Below are 21349 nucleotides of genomic sequence, written 5' to 3'. Positions count from 1 at the left end.
TGTGGCAAAGAGTCAAACTTTAGCGTAAAGAGCGAGGGATTGCGGAGGGGACAATCCATTTCATATACGGAGTAATTTCTGTTCGTTTTAAGTTTAAATGTCGCTCCTTACTTTCAGGTAAAAAAACTAGTTTTTTTTTAATGTAATTTCTGAACGTTTTTGAATTAATGCATGTTTGATTTTGACTCTCCACACGTAAACTATTCAAATGAAATTGGCATATTAATTCCTTTTTTGCCTAAATGGCTTTCTCTTAGTTTTGATCATACGATTTTCAGAAATATGGGATGGGGAAGGAGGCCTAGTTGCCATGCAATTTTTCGGTTACATAAAAAGGCAACTATTGATTTTAATTTTAACGAATTTTTTTTATTAGCAAAAAATATACGTAACTTTAGAATTAACTTACGTAACAAACTTTTATATTCTTTAATTTTTTTTTATGTATATGAGGGGGTTTGTACCCTCGTTAATACCTCCTTCTTTACACTAAATCGTAAGTTTTGTCCCAATTCTTTAAGAATGACCCCTGAATCAGAAAGGCCGTAGAATAAATAGTTGAAATTACTAAAAATACTTTAGCATACAGAGCAAGGTATTTATCTCCTCCTAAATACCTCGCTCTTTATGCTAAAGTATTTTTAGAACCCCTCATATGCGTAATAATCTCTGTTCGTTTTAAGCTTCAATGCTACTTCTTCCTTTCATTTGAAAAAAACGTTTTCATGTTTATTTTTCATTGTTTTCTTATAGTAATGCTAGAGAATCCTGCGCCCTTTTCATTGAATTTTTCTTCCCCTGTGACAGATTCCTCCAAGGAAAGATCCTCCATCATAGCCCCCTCTCCTCAGCCCCACCCCCAAACAAAAAAATCCCCCTGAAAACGTCTGTACACTTCCCAATAACCATTACTATATGTAAACACTGGTCAAAGTTTGTAACTTGCAGCCCCTCCCCCAGGGATTGTGGGGGAGTAAGTCATCCCCAAAGACATAGTTATTATGGTTTTCGACTATGCTGAACAAAATGGCTATCTCAAAATTTTGATCCGCTGACTTTGGGAAAAAAATGAGCGTGGGAGGGGGCCTAGATGCCCTCCAATTTTTTTGGTCACTTAAAAAGGGCACTAGAACTTTTCATTTCCGTTAGAATGAGCCCTCTTGCGACATTCTAGGACCACTTGGTCGATACGATGACCCCTGGGAAAAAAAAAAACAAAAAAAAAACAAACAAACAAATAAACACGCACCCGTGATTTGTCTTCTGGCAAAAAATGCAAAATTCCACATTTTTGTAGATAGGAGCTTGAAACTTCTACAGTAGGGTTCTCTGATACGCTGAATCTGATGGTGTCATTTTCGCTAAGATCCTACGACTTTTAGGGGGTGTTTCCCCCTATTTTCGTAAATAAGGCAAATTTTCTCAGGCTCGTAACTTTTGATGGGTAAGACTAAACTTGATGAAACTTATATATTTAAAATCAGCATTAAAATGCGATTCTTTTGATGTAGCTATTGATATCAAAATTCAATTTTTTAGAGTTTTGGTTACTATTGAGCCGGGTCGCTCCTTACTACAGTTCGTTACCACGAACTGTTTGATGTCCCCGAGTTATTTTGTCTTTTTTTTTGTCATGCTGCACCGGCGTTCTAATCCTTACCAAATATATTTGCACGGGGTAAAGGGTTAGTACACAGAGTTATTGTCTCTTGCAATCATTCAGGGAGAGTGAGATGGGGGGGGGGTGGTTACGAGGAAAAACACTAGTGTCGTTAACTATGAGCCATTTGTACGTATTTAGGCTCACTTGAACGACCGAGTTTGTTGACTCAACTCAACAGAAAACAAAATGATAATACTATATTTAGTCAAAATATTAGATAGCCAGAAGTTTTTTTTAATAAGTCTGAATAGCACTTTTACTGCAGAATTTAAAAATGCGTGTCTTTTGATCTTCTACGTTGCTGAAGTCATCCCGGCCTCTACAATAAGGCTCTCTGAAGTTTAAATACATTGTATATATATGTATAAAAATACTGAAACATTGTATGTAAATAAGAAAAGATAAATATTAATTTTTAAAATGGCTGACAACAAAGCTCTTAGTCACACTTGCCAAATATTCTGGCGAGACTAATGATTCGCCGCCTCGCCTTTTCTGTTTCTGGGCCAGTACCCTTTAGACACATGTGTTTAATGTTTCACGCTTCATAGAAATAGATTGTCTAAATGGGAGGGGCACTATTACCTTGCCCATAGCACACATATTAATGTTAACGACCAAAAAAATATCCCAGGGAGTCAAGAGGGCTTAAATATCCATTTCAACCCCTTTCCCCAATAACATTCTACGTTAACTTGAAGGCTCAACGAGAGTTAGAATGACCGGGTATTAAAATAAATTTTTTGGAGTTCCAAGTCTCCCCCTCGCTCTGCCTGCAAAACGACCCACCGCCCCTCCTTCGTAATTGATGGTGAGACATTTATCACTGTATATAATTTTAGATATATGAAGCATATCAATTCAATTAAATGAATTTAAAAACATTGCAAGAAACATTTTTTTTTTCAACAAGGAGGAAGGTATCACACTGCAGTATCCTTAATCAGGCTTAGCTAAAAGAAGGGATGTGGTACATAAATTCCCCCTCCCCCACCCCAATAATTCCTCTCTATATTTATCTGAAGGCTCTTGGAAATTTATACAATTTGGGTATTGATATGTGTTCCTTTAGGCATCAGCTTCATCCCGCCTACACAATGACCCATCGCCCCTCCTTTATAATATCTGATGCGAAAGTTTTCATCACTTCATGAAGAATCAAGCAAATCAACTAAATAAAATCTAGCATTAAGATAAATCTCCATATTGAACATCTACGTTGTATGGACTACGTAACTTTCCAGGGATGAATGCGCCACCGTGTGGCATTACTTTTTCTAGAAGCTCAATTTGTATTTCTTTGATGCTATTAAGTCGATTAGCCTTCTCAGAATTTTAATGGATAACAACTTGGTCCTTTTTGGAACAAAATATCGGTTTGGTGCCATAAAATGTCAGAATATGCCACTTTACCGTGGCAAAATTCTTTCGATTGCGTAAATAGGGCACTAGAACTTTTAATTTCTGCTCGGATGAGGTCACTCGCGATTTTCTAGGATAATCTGTTTGGAACGATCACCCTTGAAAAAAAAGCCTCTTGTGGAAACAAAGAGCAAAATTCTACGTTTTTGTATATAGTAGCTTGAAACCGATATAATAGTCTTTTCTGATATGTTGGATGTAATGGTGTGATTTTCAATGCTATTTCATGTCTTTGGGGGTGGGTGGGTGTTTCCTTTTTTTTTGAAAATCAGGCAAATTTTCCTAGTCTCATACCTTTTGATGCGACCTATTCCGTGTATTTTTGAATCTGATTTACATGGTGGAAGTGAATAAAGACTTGAGTGCCAAGCCATGGCTAATTAGAGTAAAGCCAAGACAGATAATCTGTGAGAGGGCTTCATAACTTTTTTCGACTGTATAAAAAGATGAATTTCACTTGTTGATGATCACGTCTATCATCCATCCTAGGGCAGAACAAAGCTAGATAGTCAGATAGTAAAGGTAATTCAAACAGTGTATTAATCCTGTGAGTCATTTGAAGGCAATTGGCTCAAACCCAAGAATGATTCAAAGATTTATGACCACTGTACTTCTAGGCAAAACAGGGGACTGAGATATTTTCTAACACTTTGAGTTTTGCCTATCAGAAAAGCCCAGCAGAATCTGAGTGGGACGGTCAAGATTTTTAGGTTAAGTCAGGACTTCCACTGGACTTGTAGGCAAGCAGGAAAATGATATTTTTTCGATAACTAAGTTTTGCCTATTGGAAAAGCCCACTGGAGTCAGAATAGAGTGATGACACAGATTTTAGACCGAAAAATTATAGCCAACTAGTTGCCTGAACTCGCATTGTGACCTTGATTTTTTTATATTATAGTGGCTTTGTCTACTTGGAAAATCCATGTGGGAATCACGGGGGGGGGGGGGGATCGACCAGGATTTAGGATTGGCATCTGACCGACAAGTCGCCTGGACTTGCAGACGAACATTCAACTTATGAAATTTATTATATTTGGAATCAGCATAAGATACAAATTCTTTAGATGTATTTATTCTTACCAATATCAATTTTTAGAGTTCGGTTACTAGACAGATTCATTTAAAGATCGATTTCGCCCGAATCGGTCTTTACTTACAGCTCGATACCACGGACATCTCTATGATTTAATGTCTTTTTTTTTTTTTGTTGATATTTCATTTATGATAACCTTGTAGATTAATATGTAACTCATAAAATACTTTGGTTTCGGTGTGCTGGAAGCACCCGTCCAATGGAGTGTACTGGGAAAGGGAGTGAATAAATTCGATTAATTGATTACTAAATTGATATACTAATCTTCTTTATAGATTAATAGTTTCGATGTTTTAAATATTTTCTCCTGACTGATAAATTCCATATAATAGAACTGCCTTTACTTAGATTAAAATCTGGTTAAAAATTTAATTTTGCTAAAACCAATCTGAAATTTAATGTGGTTGGTTTATATTTTCCGTTTACATCTTTTTCCTTTGCAGATAAAAATTTAATTTAGCTAGAACCAATTTGAAAAGTAACTTGGTTGGTTTATATTTTCCGTTTAGATATTTTTCTTTGCAGATAGTTCTTTGTTATTCAAAATTGAAGGTAATTTTCTAACAGTTTTCCTCACATTATGCTCTCCATTGGATGTCAAATGTCAGATGAGCCTGTATAATGCCAGAGCTTTAAATCAATAAAAAATAAAATTTCGTTGGAGTTTTATGGGAAACCTAGTTTCGATACTCTAAATAAAGCTAATTGATTTATTTATTTTCTAGACTCCAGAGTAGAAGGTTCGCTGTGGAAAGTATGTAATGTTTTCAGTAAAGCGTAATTGACACTTTAATGGTGGGGAGTTATATTGGGTCTCATAATTCCTCTTATTCAAAATAATTTCCGCTCTAATATTGGTATTTACTTTCCCAAAATCTAATAATTTTCCGCGGGTGGTTGTCTGAAATACCAAAAACAAGTGTCTGAAGAGGTTTTTCTGAACCTATGTTCCTTGGTTGTTTTCATCTGTTCCTTTTTGTTCAAAATAAAAAGTAATGTGAAATTCAAAGGCGCAAAATTTGGGAAAGTGTTGCTTGTAGGGGCTTGAAGTTTCAAATTTGCAAGAACATTTTTTTTCGCTTTTGCCTTTTTTTTTTACTAAATAAAAAAGTAACATTTGACTCTCATTCAAAGCATATCCATTTTTAAAACTTAACATTATGAAGCATGCTTAAATATTGAAACCACTATTAAGTATTAATAAACAATATTCAACAAATGCCCTTTTCTGTAACTAAACATTGTTGCGCTTAGTTATTTATGTTAGAAAAATGTGCCGGGGAATTACATTTTTCAATTTCATTTTCTAAAGTAACTTATTTTTAATTGCCCACTTCGACTTTAACGTTCGTTTTATATATGGAGTCAATAGACAAATTGGACTTTTTTTTCGCTTATGGTAAAAAAAAAATTCAAAAAAGATTTGTTGCATACAAGTTTATAATTTTGAAATAAATATAAAAAGACCCCTCTAAGATCTACATAGGGGTTGGGTTCAACTTTTTTTTTTATTTTCTTTTTGTTAGGAGACTCACTTTGAGGTATCCAAACTAGAGGTTTAGGATGCTGTAGCCAGCATTTTCTTCCCTTTTTTCCTTTTAAAAACCATTTTGCGCAAAGAAAAAAGGTTGTATAAAGTTCATATTTAAAATCTTGAAATCTTGACGTCTAAAAAGTGTTTTTTTCTCTACGGAATAATTCTAAAAAAAAAATAGTAATAATAGAAGACAGCTTCAACTAGCCATGCACCAATCACACCGATGCACCATGCACCGATACACCAATCACACACCGAGTCCCGGGGCCTGGCTTTGAAAATAGCTATATAGTTTTCTTTATTAACTGGCATATTGACATTTCTGGCCACTAAAACGATCTAAAAAGGTCACAACTTTAAGGAAGAATTTGTATTTTTCTATTGAGGGGGGGGGCAAAGTTGGCGCTAATTTTCCCAAAATCAAGTGAAAATGACATTAACAATTGAAAAATGAGCCATATACTACCATAAAGGTAAATATATACTAAAGAAAACTGACCTGTTTCTGTAGATGCTTGAATTATGTAGGCGGATTGAATTACGGAATATTTCTATCAAATAATAATAATAACAGAAGAAAGCTTTAACTAGCCATGCTTCGAGCTGAGATGTCTACAATTTTCTTTTTTTTAGTAAGAAAACAAGTAGTAAAAGAATAGAGCTGGCAAATGAGTTGTTCTTTTTTGTGCTGACTTTGAAATTAAGAATTTTCATCCATAAATTTTTCATTTTTGTTTTTTAAATTGTTCGAAACGTCCAATTGTTTTCCTATTTTCGATTACATTTTACTCATTAACATTGGAGCAAATTTTTCTAGTACTTTAAGAAAGCTTCTTATTCCGAAGTCGCCATTTAGTTTCAGGAGTCGTTCTTAAAGAATTGGGACAATAAGTTAAACTTCAGTGTAGAGAGTAGTTGTTTGACCTTTAAACTATGCTGAATCAAATGTCTATCTCAATGATTGGATGATTTTGAGGAAGGTGGGGGACGTGGGGGGGGTAGTTACCCTGCCATTTCGTGGTAACGAACTGTAGTAAGATGCGACCCATCTCCATAGTAACCGAAATTCTAAAAAATGGAATTTTGATACCAATAGTTACATCAAAAGAATCGCATTTTTACGCTGATTCTAAATATATAAGTTTCATCAAGTTTAGTCTTACCCATTTTATTGTTTTAAAAAGTAGAGTTGTGAGAAACAGTCAAACTTTAGCGTAAAGAGCGAGGAGTTGAGAGGGGGGGGCAACCCCTTGCATATACGGAATAATTTTTGTTCGTTTTAAGTTTTAATGTCGCTCCTTACTTACAGTTGAAAAACTTGTTTTTTTATTTAATTTTGGTTAAAAAAGGCACTATACATTCTGATATCCGCTTTGATGTGCCCTCTCCCGATCTTTTAGGACCATTGCTTTGATAAGGTCACCTGTGAAAGAAACCCTTCAAAATGCATTTTACCTTTCATGTGGTAAAATATGCAAAATTCCCCATTTTTGTAGATAGGGGCTTGAAACATTGACAAGAGGGTATTCTGATATTCTGAGTCTGATAGTGTGATTTTCATTAATGTTGCTTGACTTTTGGGGGTGTTTTACCCTTTTTCGAAATTCAGGCGTAGCTTCTAAGGCTCGTAAGATTCTATTTTTTAGAGTTTCGGTTACTACTGGGAGAGTCACTCCGCGAGACCTTACTTGCAGTCATTACCAAGGACTACTTGACCAACCATTATAGCTCTGTTCGATGCAGGCTCATTGAATTAACTGTTGTTACCGCGTCGTAAAATTTTAGATCTGTTTTATTTAAATTTGTATACGTTATGTCGAGTGAGTTTTCTCTTAAAGCTCTGTTTAAGAAATTATCTTAAAAATGAGGTAACACATTATATCGCAAAAGCAATAGCTAATTCAAATGAACCTCCATCCAAAAGACCTTTTAGGTTAGCCGCCAAAAAACAAGACTTAAAAAGCTTGCTCCTTATATGTTTTATTTTTAATCTGAATGGATTGCCTTGTTTCTAGTTTGTTTTAGTTTTTTCCAGCCATAACTTAAATTGCTTCATATTAGAACTGTGTTAATTTTGGTTTTAGTTTTAATTGTCGTGTTTTGGGTAATAAATCTATTTTTAATTTTGTCTATTTATTCTAGTGATTACGGCTCTTAGATGTAGAGCCGAGATCTTCATTTGATAAAATTTCATTTGTTCTGTACGAAAAATTTGGCTGTACGAAAAATGCGGTTCAAATCCCACTTTGTAGGGTTATAATGAAAGAAAGGTTGAAATGGCTAGAGCATGTTCTGCGGATGAAGGATGACATACTGCCGAAGATTGTCCTTTTCGGCCAACCGTCTAAGGCTAAACGGAAAGCAGGTCATTCTCGTCTGGGGTGGGAGGATGTCATAAAGAAAGATTTAAATGATATAAGAGCTTCTTGGGAGGGTGTAAAGAGGGAGGCTTTGAATAGATTGGGATGGAGAAGGAGCGTGCGTAGCTGTATTGGCCTCAGGCGGCTTGGTGCTGCAATGAATTGTTAGTAGTGATTTATTCTTTATTTCCTCCCAGGAAATTTTAAATTGCTTTAAACTCTTCTGTATAATCTCTCGCCACTCCATTCGGGAACTAGCTCCTTTTCGTTTGACCCCTACAGATAACCGGAAAGCACAACACCTAGTTTTACGGCACAGTGGTCGGTCAACATTCTTTTCCTTTTTACCTAAAACTACTTACATCTCCCTGCAGAATCAAATCGTCTAAGGATAACGCTCTGGCGCATGTTCCTTCTCTTTCTGAGTCTGATCAAAGCCACTGGCATAATGTCTTCAAAACCTGCGGGGAAGGGGAGTGGGGGGGGGGCGAAGTTGGAGCTAAGTCTCCCAAATCAAGTGAAAATGACAACAAAAACTGAAAAACGAGTCGTATAGTACCACGAAAGTAAATATATACTAAAGAAAGCCGACCCGTTTCTATAGATGCTTGAGTTATATAGACTTATCTTAGTTTTGAAAAGATTTTTGAAGAAACTGAATTTCAGCTGTAGGGAAGGTTTCGGGGGAGGGCAAGCTGAAGTCTGGGAGCGCATTGAAACACAAATGCGTTTTGTTTTCCCGGAGAGAAAAAAGGTGTTGAGCCAATAATATAGCACTCTGATAAAACAGTAAGTTTGACTTGAATAGATCAAGAAATTTGACGAGAATTCTAAGATACAGAATGTAACCCTCCCGAGGGAAGGTCACAAATGTATTTTTTTTTCCCAGAGAGAAAAAAGGTGTTGAGCCAATAATATAGCACATCACAAGAGGACTCAATTGAACAAAATTAAAGCTCTACTCAGTAAAAAAAAAGCACTCGACAGCAAAGTTCTGATTCTCTCCAAATTATCTGATAAAACAGTAAGTTTGAGTCGAATAGGACAAAAAAGTTAACGAGAATTCTAAGATACAGAATCTAACCCTCCTGAGGGAAGGTCACAAATGCGTTTTTTCCCGGAGAGAAAAAAAAATGTGTTGAGCCAATAATATAGCACATCAGAAGAGGACTCAATTGAACAAAAATTAAAGCTCTACTCAATAAAAAAAAAGAAGCACGTGACAGTAAAGTTCATTCTCTCCAAATTATTTGATAAAACAGTAAGTTTGACTCGAATAGGACAACAAAGTTAACGAGAATTCTAAGACACAGAATCTAGCCCTCCCGAGGGAAGGTCACAAATACGTTTTTTTCCGGAGAAAAAAAAAACGTGTTGAGCCAATAATATAGTACCACGAAAGTAAATATATACTAAAGAAAGCCGACCCGTTTCTATAGATGCTTGAGTTATGTAGACTTATCTTAGTTTTGAAAAGATTTTTGAAGAAACTGAATTTCAGCTGTAGGGAAGGTTTCGGGGGAGGGCAAGCTGAAGTCTGGGAGGGGCAGTTCATCCTCCACGCTTAAACATGGCCTATCCATATTAAATGTTTTATAATTTTTTTTTAATGTTGATGTGAAAGCATTTTGATATTTGACTTAGTTTAGCTAGTTAGAATTTTCTACAGAATTCATTTTTTTTTCTAGATTTCTTTCTTTTATTATATTTGTGCGAACAATTTCCATTGCCAAGGTTAATAAATTTCACCAAGCTGGGGTAAAAAAGGATTTGAAAATGTAAGCACTCTAAAGAGTTTAGTCAAAAACCAATAAAATTTGTATGAAAGTAAAGGCGCCTATGCATACAAGTGTTGCTATAAATGAAGTATGCATTTCGTACTGTTAGTTGTTATTAGGGACTGGGAGTGACAGCCCACAATTGCCTTACCTTCTAGTATGAACTTTTACAGCAGTAGCATAAAAAAGCATCTCATTTGAATTCTCTTATAAAAGTTTTCCCTGCGACTGCATTTTCCTTTCAGATTTATGGTAATCAGAATATTTCCTCTCACAATATACATTCCCCATCAGATGTACTGGGAACCACATTAGCCCTGTTCAATATCTTGTCCCGTCGCCTTCAAACCAAGCTGTTTAGAATACGAGTATGATTAAGCATCTTGAAAAATGGGAAGTTGTTCCAATCCTAAAATATGAGTAGAAAAGAAACTCCTTGAAAAATATTGAAAAGACAACTAATCGGACATACATCTGGTTCATAAAGATAAATGTGAATGGTCTGACAATGATGCATTTGTTCGTAAATTATGAGTGTTCTACAATTCGGTCTACGGACAGGATCAAAATCGAGCAGATATATTTTGCGCTGCAACATTACCAGAAGAAAATACTAGAAGACAAGCTTTTGACGTATTTTAATTTATTTACTTATTAAGAAACCCGTCAAAACAACACAGTAAATATAGATATGCAAGGCAAAAAAATAAAGGTGACTTATAGTGGTACTAGCAAAAAGAGTTAAAAAGAGGATACGAAATTACAAAAAGCAAAACGAAATCTAATAAAATACTATCGGAGCAGTGGAAATTGTCCCTTCATTTTGACTTCGATTGATTTTTCAGTTATATTCAGCATTTCGTTTCGTGGCGGCAATGTGAAAATCTGTGACTTCAAATTGACAATAATTTATCCTTGTTATGAAAGCAGATAAAGCGAATACTTCGAAAAACAAAAAAGGACATGGATCATAGGTTATTTTGGTCCTTTACTGAGTAATTCCCAGAAGGTTGGGGCAAACAGTAGTTGTGGCAACAGTGAAGAGTGGCGGATTGTATAGACTTGATCGTAGCTCTGTTGGTTATTTTCTTTCATTTATGCATTTCAATTCTTCTTCAAATTTTGCCCTGGTGGAATTCTTGGGATAATGTCCTAAGAAAATTCATGATAACATCTATCGTTTTTTGTTTCATTGTAGTTCACCTCGCGGCTTTGTCGTGGCTTACTCTTTCTAGTGGAACCTCTGGGTACCTTGACCTTATGTGTAGCTGCTAGGGTCCTTGGGAAATTTGGCTAATAAATGTTGATATAAGGTAAATATTTCCCGATGTATTGTACCGGACCGAAACTTTTGAAATAATTAAGAGGGCAAGATGAAAGATTTCGTTGACTGGTTTTGGTTTACACCCTTCAGTTTTGACCAGGGCTGTGGCGTTGGTTATAAGCTGTATAAACTGTTTTGACTCCGATCACACCATGCTGGAGTTGGTTGTTACAGAGTAAGATTTTTGGGACAGAGTGAGGAATGTCCTAAGTGTCGTGCATCAGATACTATAGAACACTTGGTGATAATATGCCGTGAAAGCGAACAAGAGAGACGTGAAATAACCGAATTTTTCAGACAGAAGAAAGTGCAGCCGAGCCTATATATGTTATTAGGAAGATTTGATGGTGAAGAAGAAAATTGCATGACAGTTAGTTTTGTCCTACAGTTTCTGACAAGGATTGCAAGATTAAAGGACATTTGAATTACAGTTTCAGGAAAGAAGATTTCCTCCTACTATTTATTAAGAAGTGAGAATCAACTTGCCGTAGAACGTCCCCTAGGCTGAAGAGCAAGAGGGGGGTCAACGTTAACGTCAACGTTAAATTAGCAAAGGATAGAACGTAGCATATACTAAACCGCGATGAACTTGCAGGAAATAATATAGAAAAGAATGAAATCTTTTGAAAGTAAAAACGAAGCAGCGAGGAATACAAAAAGTACCGCGTTGAGTAGGGAGGGATAAGACCCTAGGGAATTATTTAAAGGAAACTGGAAATTTGCAGTAGGAGGTAAACGGTGAAGTGTTGAATAAATTTAAGTGGAAGAAGAGCTTCAGCAGCTTTGTTTGCCGCAGGTGTTGCATTGAGTTGTTTGTAATTCTAACAATAGTTTAAATTGATAGTTTAGTAGTTAACAATTAATAATATTGTTTCGAACTAATTTAAAAAAATAATTAATTAAATATTTTTAATGATTCTTTTAAAATTGAGCTTTTAATAACCTGTTTGCTTTTTGTCAGTGTCAATTGTAACTCGATAAATATTGGAGTCCAAAGAACACTCATCAACATTCTTCCATAGAGATACAGAGAGACTTGTAAACATTTGTAAAAAAAAAAAAAAAAAAAAAAAAAAAAAAAAAAAAAAAAAATGTGACTCGTCCCTTACATGATCTTAAAATTCTTGGTTTTGCGTTGGATTGCGAGAAAACGAGATTTAAACAGAGAATTTGATATGTTTTAGGTATTGTCGATGTTTTAATGTCTTCTTGAGCTGAGAAGACGGGATCTTGAACGTAACTTTCAAACTTTTTTAATCCGTTCATTTGTTGTAAACCTTTTCAGCTTCAGATGTCTGTCCAAGTTACAAAGCTAATTCTTTCTTAGTGGATGAGGGGGGGGGGGGCATAGAATAAATTCATTGAGTATGACTTTTGTTCAAATAGTTGTCTTGCAATCCGTATTCTAGTATCAATATGTTCAATTTTTACCAATGCTTATAAAGTGTAATAAGTATTCAGGTAGGACAAACACATCAAGCTTTAGTGACTGATTCGATCGGATTCAACTTTTAATCGGAGTTCAAGCAACAGGCTTGAATCACGGTAATTCACGAAGTTGGTGGTACCCCTCTCCACTCGTCTTCCATTATAAGGCGTTTGAGACGCTTTCAGGGCAATGGAGACCTCATTACATACCAATACATCAAAGCATCACAGGGAGCTGATGAGACTGAATGCTTAATCAGTTCACCAAAAGAAAAGATGCTTTTGCCATCTACGGACTTGCTTCTGATTTAATATTTTTTGCTCTTTGTTCATGCCCAGTTCACAATTTTAGATTTAGCTAGCGCTGATTTAAGGTAAACTCAAGTTTTCATAGAATTTTTCAGTCAGTTAGAAAATTCTATGATAAATTGTATTGGCTTAAATTAGCGCTAGCAAAATCCCAGCATAGTGAAAACCTCATTGTGATTCGTAATTCGTGATTTGTGATCTGTAATTCGTCTAAGGACCACTGTGCTGCTTTTGGTGTTATTGTTTAAAGGTTATTTCACAACTATAATTAAGCCTACTTTTAGTTTCAATAAAAATTCAGCTTCTTCCATATTTTTTAATTCAACTAAGGACTGTTATTTGTCTTTGGCACAGCCATTCTCTTCTGCTATGTTATGGTAGCTATTTGTGACTCTACTCTTTTTATTTTAATTGTTCACTTTTAGAAAACTTGAGTTTACTAGACGCGTGATAGGGAGATGACTGTGGATCTTTAATCACCTTTTTGGTTTTTATGATTCTCTCAATAATACCCTTTTTATTTCATATTTACTATATGTAATTGGTTAGTCCCTCAGCATTTTTTTCGTTCTTTTTTCCACTTAAATCACTAAAACTTGTCCCCTTGCATTCTATTTTCTATGAAGTAAATACGCCTCTTCAACTGTGACTAATTAATTATAAATATGATTGTGTGTCACTTTCTAACGCATTTAAATTACTGTGATGATGATACAATAATCAACAAAATAGTTAATTTGGAGTAAAAAATCAACTTTTATCGCTTTTTAAGATCAGTCCTTTTAGTAACCCGTTCGCATGCGTTGTGACTGTTCGCGCTCCTATTTCTGTTGTGTTAATAACCAGGGTAGGCACCCGGTCAGAAAAATCCCTGGATTTTAGTGTCTCTTTGGTTGATTTTAGTGACTTTCTTCAATAGTCTAGGGATTAATATGCTGATTTTGTAAATTTTTCTGTAGGTAAAATTAAAAATCACTAAAAATAGTGATAAATCACTAGGGGTGGTAACCTTAATAATAAGCAGTTGAAATCTTTATATGAGTGATAGTCAATCAGAATTTTTTATTCTCTTATTTTAAGTCGGAATTCAGTCTGCTTAAAAAAGGTATAGGTTAGCTTAGGCCAATCTTGGCAGGTTAAGAAGGCTAATTTACTTTAAGCTGGTTGACCTGCTGGGGACATAATTCTTCTTTCTTTATACCCCATCTTCCATTCCAAAGTAGCTGAAAAGACCTGTATGCAACCGATTCGGGTAAAAACAAAAATCTGTAAAACGAGCTAGTGATACTGCTTTTTCTTTTCGACGTAAGTGCCAGTTTCCACTTATATGTTTCATTCCTCATTGGGCCATACGATAAATATTAATTAGATGAGTGCTTCTCTTTTTTTAATTCATATTGACAAAAAAAGGAGCAAGTAATTTATCTGACAAAATTAGAGAAAATCAACATAAATTAAGTTTTTTGGAAGTGACAATTTTCCAGCTTTCAGAAGATTTCCCAAAAGTTGTAGAGCACCTGACTTAGTTCCTTTTGTCGATTTAGAAATACGAAAACAACTTTTTTGTATTTATTGTTAAACTTTTGACCATTATGTTGCTGTGTTTGTTATATATTTTAAGCAGAAGAAATAAATCTAATATAAACAATGGTCTAAACCAGGGGGAACTACGGCCCGTGGGCGAGATGTGACTGGCCCCCAAAATGCTCTTTGACTGGTAATGCGGCCCTCCGGTAGAAAAGTTTAGAGATCCCTGGTCTAAACTATAGGTTCTCGAGTGTTTTAAATCATTGCTGCCATTATGAGGCAAACAGGATATATCGTTTTCAACGAAGTAAATGTCTTTATAATGAGTATGATACTGACTTGAGTGGCGTGCATTAAATAATGAAAAAAAGACAGTAAATTTGTCAAGCGGAAGTGACAACCAAATGTCACTCTGACTAGCAACGTCTTAAACCAACGACCACTTAAATGGAGTTTCAACTACCTTGAATAGCTGGCCTTGAATGTCTTATCAAGCTTTTTCAATAAGTAGCCTACTGAAGAATCTAGAATCTGTGTAACTGCTTATTAACATATGGCTAATTCCATTACTTTTTTATTTTAGAAGTTGCACCGAAGATCTGTCTCAAAAATGTATTACAAAGGATAGGATTCGGCTAATTCATGCTAACAAGAAAAATACGAAGTGGCAATCATGTTTCAAAGATCCTCAATATGTAAAAAATGACATAGATCTCAGTCCTGACTACCTTAAGTACACTTATGTGATTGGAGATATAGAAAACTAGTAAGCTTTTTTTTTATTTTTATTTTATTTTAACAATTCAGTTTGTGAAGCATAGCTTTGATGACAAAAAAAGAGAAATGTAATATTTTCTTTATATGTATTAAATAAAAAAACAAGTTTTTTCAACTGAAAATAAGGATTAACATTAAAACTTTAAACGAACAGAAATTATCACGTATATGAGGGGGTTCGCCCCTTAGTCAATACCTAGCTCTTTACGCTGAAGTTCGAATTATGTTCCAATTCTTTTAAATAACCCCTGAATCACAAAAGCAGTTTCATTAGAAGATCAAATAAAAAAATAAGTTTTTTTCTACTGAAAGTAAGGAGTGACATTAAAACTTAAAATAAACGGAAATTGTTTCATATATGAAAGGGGGTGTCCTCCTCAACGCCTCGCTCTTTACGCTAAAGGTTTTCATTGTTTCAGAAAATACAGCTGTGAGAAAGAGTCAAACTTTAGCGTTAAGAGTGAGGTGTTGAGGAGGGGACAGCCCCTTTCATATACGGAATAATTTCTGTTCGTTTTAAGTTTTAATGTCGCTCCTTACTTTCAGTAGAAAAAGCTTGCTTTTATTTAATTTCTTATCCTTTTTTAAATAATGCCAGGAAATCTGACCCCACATCCACGGAGAAACCCCCTTCGCCATGGAAATATTCTCTAGACAATTCAATCTCGGTGAAAACATACCCCGGACAAATACTCTTAACCACTTCTTGCGTAAAATTGAGACGGAAAAGAAAAAGCAAGGCGTATAAAAAGAATTTTTTAAAAGAATTGTCGCAAATTCCCGCTGTGTATAATTTCCCCAGACAAGTTCTCTCCCTGGAAACTTCCCTTCCCATGGGAAATACCCCCAGCAGAAAATTTTTCCTATCCCACCCAAAAATGTATGTATGCATCTCAATAACAAATATTATACGTAAGCAATGGGCAAATTTTGCAGCTTCATGACCTTTCACCTGGGTCTGTAGGGAGGGGGTCATGTTATTCCCAAATGCATAATCATTGGGCCTTTCAGCTATGATGAACAAAATGGCTATCTCAAAATTTTAATCGGACGATTTTGGGAAAAGAAAGTGGTGTTGGAGCTGGCATAGTAACCCTCCAATTTTTTGGTCACTTAAAAAAGGAACTAGATCTTTTAATTTCCGTTCGCATGAGCCCTCTTCTGATATTCTAGGACCACTGGATTTATATGATCATCCCTGGGGAAAACAAAAAAAAGAAATAAACACGCATCCGTGATCTTTCTTTTGGCAATAAAATACAAAATTCCACATTTTTGCGGATAGGATCTTGAAACCTACACAGCAGAGTTTTTTGATACGCTGAATCTGATAGTGTGATTTTCATTAAGATCACTTGACTTGTTTCCCCCTTTTTTTTTCTTTGATGGGTAAGACTAAACTTAAAAATATATATATTTGAAATCAGCATAAAAAGCCGATTCTTTTGATATATCTCTCTGTATTCTTTTTTAACTGTTTTTTAGAGTTTTGGTTACTATTGAGCCGGGTCGCTCCTTACTTACAGTTCGTTATCACGAACTATTTGAACTGCAATTTTCTGAAATTTTTCTTTTGGTTGTTATTACGTATATCAGGGAGTTGCCCCCTCCTCAGTACCCCACTCTTTACGCTAAAATGTTTGGGAATTTGTAAAAAGCTTGTTATTCTAATTAAACGGTCATTGTGTGTCAAGAATCTTTCTTAAGTAATTTGAACAAAAATTAAAACATTAGCGTAAAGAGTGAGGTACTGAGAAGGGGGTAACTCCCCTCATATACGTAATAATTTCTCTCCGTTTTAAGTTTTAATGTTGTTCCTTATTTTCAGTTGGAAAAAACTTATTTTTTGAAAATAAAAATGACAGTGAAAACTGAAAAATGATCCACACTTTACCATAAAGGCAAAGATATACCAAAGAAAACTAACCTGTTTCTCTGGATACTTGAATTCTACAGGCTTATCTTAATTTTGACAAGAGATCTTTGCAGGAACTAAATTTTAGCTGTGGGGGAACTGTAGTCTGGAGGGGGGTATATGGGGGCATACTTGAGTCTAGTGGGGGGCCTGCCCCATAGCAAATCACGCCCCTGTGCCTGTATTTCACTTGATCCTCTTTTTAGGGCCCAGTATTTTTTACGAAATATTTCTTTTAATATATTCAGAGGGATCCAGATGCACTGTATGTGTTTGCAAGAATATAAAATAATGTCTCAAGAACCAAAAATTATTTTTTGAGTACCAAGAACATTAAAACTGCAATCTGATTGTTTCAATTGGTTAAGTAAAAACATGTACAACCATATGTCTTTACAATAGGAAAAAATCAGAAATTCATTTTTAAAGAAAAAAAAAACTCAATATGCAGTTACTTAGTTTTTTCCAGCAGCTGGTGCCAAATTGAAAGAATAAAACTTGGACAAAAAATCGACCAAAAGATAAGCAAAAAACAAAAAAACCTCCTGGTACCAAACAGCTTAAGAAGATATAGATCAAACAGTTCGTGGTAACGAACTGTAGTAAGGAGCGATCCGGCTCAATAGTAATCAAAACTCTAAAAAATTGAATTTTGATATAAATAGCTACATCAAAAGAATCGCATTTTAATGCTGATTTTAAATATATAAGTTTCATCAAGTTTAGTCTTAGCCATCAAAAGTTACGAGCCTGAGAAAATTTGCCTCATTTAGGAAAATAGGGGGAAACACCCCCTAAAAATCGTAGGATCTTAACGAAAATGACACCATCAGATTCAGCGTATCAGAGAACCCTACTGTAGCAGTTTCAAGCTCCTATCTACAAAAATGTGGAATTTTGCATTTTTTGCCAGAAGACAAATCACGGGTGCGTGTTTATTTGTTTGTTTTTTTGTTTTTTTTTTTTTTTTTCCCAGGGGTCATCGTATCGACCAAGTGGTCCTAGAATGTCGAAAGAGGGCTCATTCTAACGGAAATGAAAAGTTCTAGTGCCCTTTTTAAGTGACCGAAAAAATTGGAGGGCATCTAGGCCCCCTCCCACGCTCATTTTTTTTCCCAAAGTCAACGGATCAAAATTTTGAGATAGCCATTTTGTTTGGCATAGTCGAAAATCTTAATAACTATGTTTTTGGGGATGATTACTCCCCCACACTCCCTGGGGGAGGGGTTGCAAGTTACAAACTTCAACCAGTGTGTACATATAATAATGGTTATTGGGAAGTGTACAGACGTTTTCAGGGGGATTTTTTTGGTTTTGGGGGTAGGGTTGAGGGAGGGGGCTATGTGGGAGGATCTTTCCTTGGAGAAATATGCCATGGGGGAAAAAATTCAATGAAAAGGGCGCAGGATTTTCTAGCATTACTATAAAAAAAAAACAATGAAAAAATAAACATGAAAACGTTTTTTCAAATGAAAGTAAGGAATAGCATTGAAATTTAAAACAAACAGAGATTATTACGCATATGTAGGGTTCTAAAAATACTTGAGCATAAAGAGCGAGGTATTTAGGAGGAGATAAATACCTCGCTCTTTATGCTAAAATATTTTTAGTGATTTCAACTATTTATTCTACGGCCTATTTGATTCAGGGGTCATTCTTAAAGAATTGGAACAAAACTTACGATTTAGTGTAAAGAGCGAGGTATTAACGAGGGTACAAACCCCCTCGTAGACATAATAAAAATATAAGAATATAAAAGTTTGTTACGTAAGTTAATTCTTAAGTTACGTATATTTTTTACTAATAAAAACGTTCGTTGAATATTAAAAGTTCTAGTAGCCTTTTTAAGTAACCGAAAAATTGGAGGGCAGCTAGGCCTCCTTCCCCACCCCGTATTTCTCAAAATCGTCTGATCAAAACTAAGAGAAAGCCATTTAGCCAAAAAAAATTAATATACTAATTTCATTTCAATAATTTATGTGCGGAGAGCCAAAATCAAACATGCATTAATTCAAAAACGTTCAGAAATTAAATAAAAAAAACTAGTTTTTTTAACTGAAAGTAAGGAGCGACATTAAAACTTAAAACGAACAGAAATTACTCCGTATATGAAATGGGTTGTCTCCTCCGCAGTCCCACGCTCTTTACGCTAAAGTTTTTAGTTGTTTTAAAAAGTAGAATTGTGGCAAAGAGTCAAACTTTAGCGTAAAGAGCGTGGGACTGCGGAGGAGACAACCCATTTCATATACGGAGTAATTTCTGTTCGTTTTAAGTTTTAATGTCGCTCCTTACTTTCAGTTAAAAAAACTAGTTTTTTTTATTTAATTTCCTTCAAAGGTCGCCTTGTCAGAACAAAATGCTAATGTTTGAATTTTTGTGGACGAAGAGCATTATCAAATATAATTTTAGTTTTGCCCGTTTATTTTCACGTGACAACACTGAGAAATGTAATATTACCCTAAAACATTAGAATATTGGAAGAACCGAAAAAAAGTTGTTAGAGAATCGGTTTTAGGTATGAATATTGAGTCGGGGGGTGTGTGTGTTTATTTTGATCTTCTTGGTACTTCAATGCTTTCAGAGTCTCTTTTACTTCTACTTGTGGCCATGCAGGTGCATGGCCATGCATGGCCATGAGGCCATGCAGCCTTCCAAGGTGGTTATTTGCTTTTCTGTGGATTATTATAATAAGTTTCAGTATCTGTTAGTTTTAGTTTCATTTACTCGTCCATAATAATTTGTGTCAGTTTAAGTTAACTTCATTCGTTCAATTTAATTTCTTCTCTTTGTATATTTTATTCATTCATTTAAATTAATTCGTGTTCCTTTTATGTTTGACATGCATTTTAGATTTTAATTAATTTTCTCTCATTTTTTGGAAAACATTTTGAAATTAATTTAAGCCAATACAGAAAATGTATATAAAGGTGGTTTTCAATAAATCAGGTTTGTTTTTAGGCCGAAAAATGTAGATGACTCAGTCATATTATAGAGATAGCATGCTGTTTTTCAGAATTTTTTAATTTTTGGAACTTTAAAACAATATCTGTTCTGTCACTGAATGAGTCAAGCCTCCAACTCTGTAATTTCAAAATAACTTTCTTACTTATAAATATTCTTTTCTTACCTTTAAATTTGAACTCTCGGATTTACCCTAATGGTGTTATTTTTTTTATCACTATTAATTAAAAAAAAACTCCGAAAAAGAAGTTTTTCAAAGAAAATTAAAGGCCATATTAAAATTAAGATCAGAAGAAATCGAAACCTACAATAACTAAAACTCAAAACGATCAGAAATTACTATTAAAGAATAAATGAAACCCGAAACGAATAGAAATTAAATAACCAATCATAGCAAACAAACATACAACAGGTACTATATAAATGAATTTAAGAAAATCTTAAAACGAGTGAAGCTTAAATTGAATATGCGAATTAAGCTTAAAAAACAAAAATCACTACAAACAAGAGTTTGAGTATTGGCTGCTTCCCACACTGTAAAAGTCTGAAACCTACTGCGTTATTGGCGCTTTAATGATTATGTTAACTTTGTTAACTTGATTATTTTTTTGTCCATTGACATTTTGTTTTGCAAATATTCCCGTTGTTAGGGCACTTAATCTAAGAATTTCATGGAAAAGATATTCTAAGTGTATTACCTTCCCTTAAGTGAAAATAAGTTCACGTCTTCAAGAATTTATGTTTATTGTTAAAGTAGTTCATTATGTAGAGTTTAACCAAAACTTTCTAAGTTATAACTTCTTGAAATGGCAAAGAGAGACTTTCGAAAGTTTCCATGGGATGAAAGTATTGCTGGAAAGTTTAGAAATCTGAAATTCAAGTTAGTTTTCTTTTGAATGTTAATTTAACAGTAGTAACAAGAAGGAAAGGCAACAATAGATGTAATCTAAATTCAAGTTTTCTAAATGCAATTTTTTGAAAAAATCAAAGTAGAGGCTGAAATTTTTTTTCATTCTCTTGTCCCTAATTGTAATACAGCGAATTTATAATCAATATCAAATAGTTCGTGGTACTGAACTGTAAGTAAGGAGTGATACGGCTCAATAGTAACCAAAAGTCTAAAAAACGGAATTCTTCTACCAATAGATATATCAAAAGTTTTTACTTATTATGGTGATTCTAAATCTATAAGATTCGTTAAGTTTAGCGTTAACAATTAAAGGCACGAGTCTAAAGAAAATTGGTTACGAGCCTC

The 21349-nt window shown here is 34.6% G+C and overlaps 1 protein-coding gene across 7 annotated transcripts in view; it reads left to right on the top strand.

Annotated features, from left to right (window-relative positions):
• Positions 1-21349, top strand: part of LOC136031651 (uncharacterized) — a 238092-nt gene that overhangs the window by 106404 nt on the left and 110339 nt on the right. For all 7 annotated transcript variants that reach the window (XR_010618551.1, XM_065711311.1, XM_065711305.1 and 4 more), the window contains one exon: positions 15025-15207. Coding sequence is in view for 6 of the 7 variants with exons in the window: in XM_065711311.1 (XP_065567383.1) it covers positions 15025-15207 (183 nt within the window). In the remaining variant the exon portion in view is untranslated. The remainder of the gene's footprint in view (positions 1-15024; positions 15208-21349) is intronic.

This window comes from Artemia franciscana, chromosome 10, assembly GCF_032884065.1.
Source record: "Artemia franciscana chromosome 10, ASM3288406v1, whole genome shotgun sequence".
Classification (NCBI taxonomy): domain Eukaryota; kingdom Metazoa; phylum Arthropoda; class Branchiopoda; order Anostraca; family Artemiidae; genus Artemia; species Artemia franciscana.
This window is presented reverse-complemented; position numbering and strand designations above follow the sequence as displayed.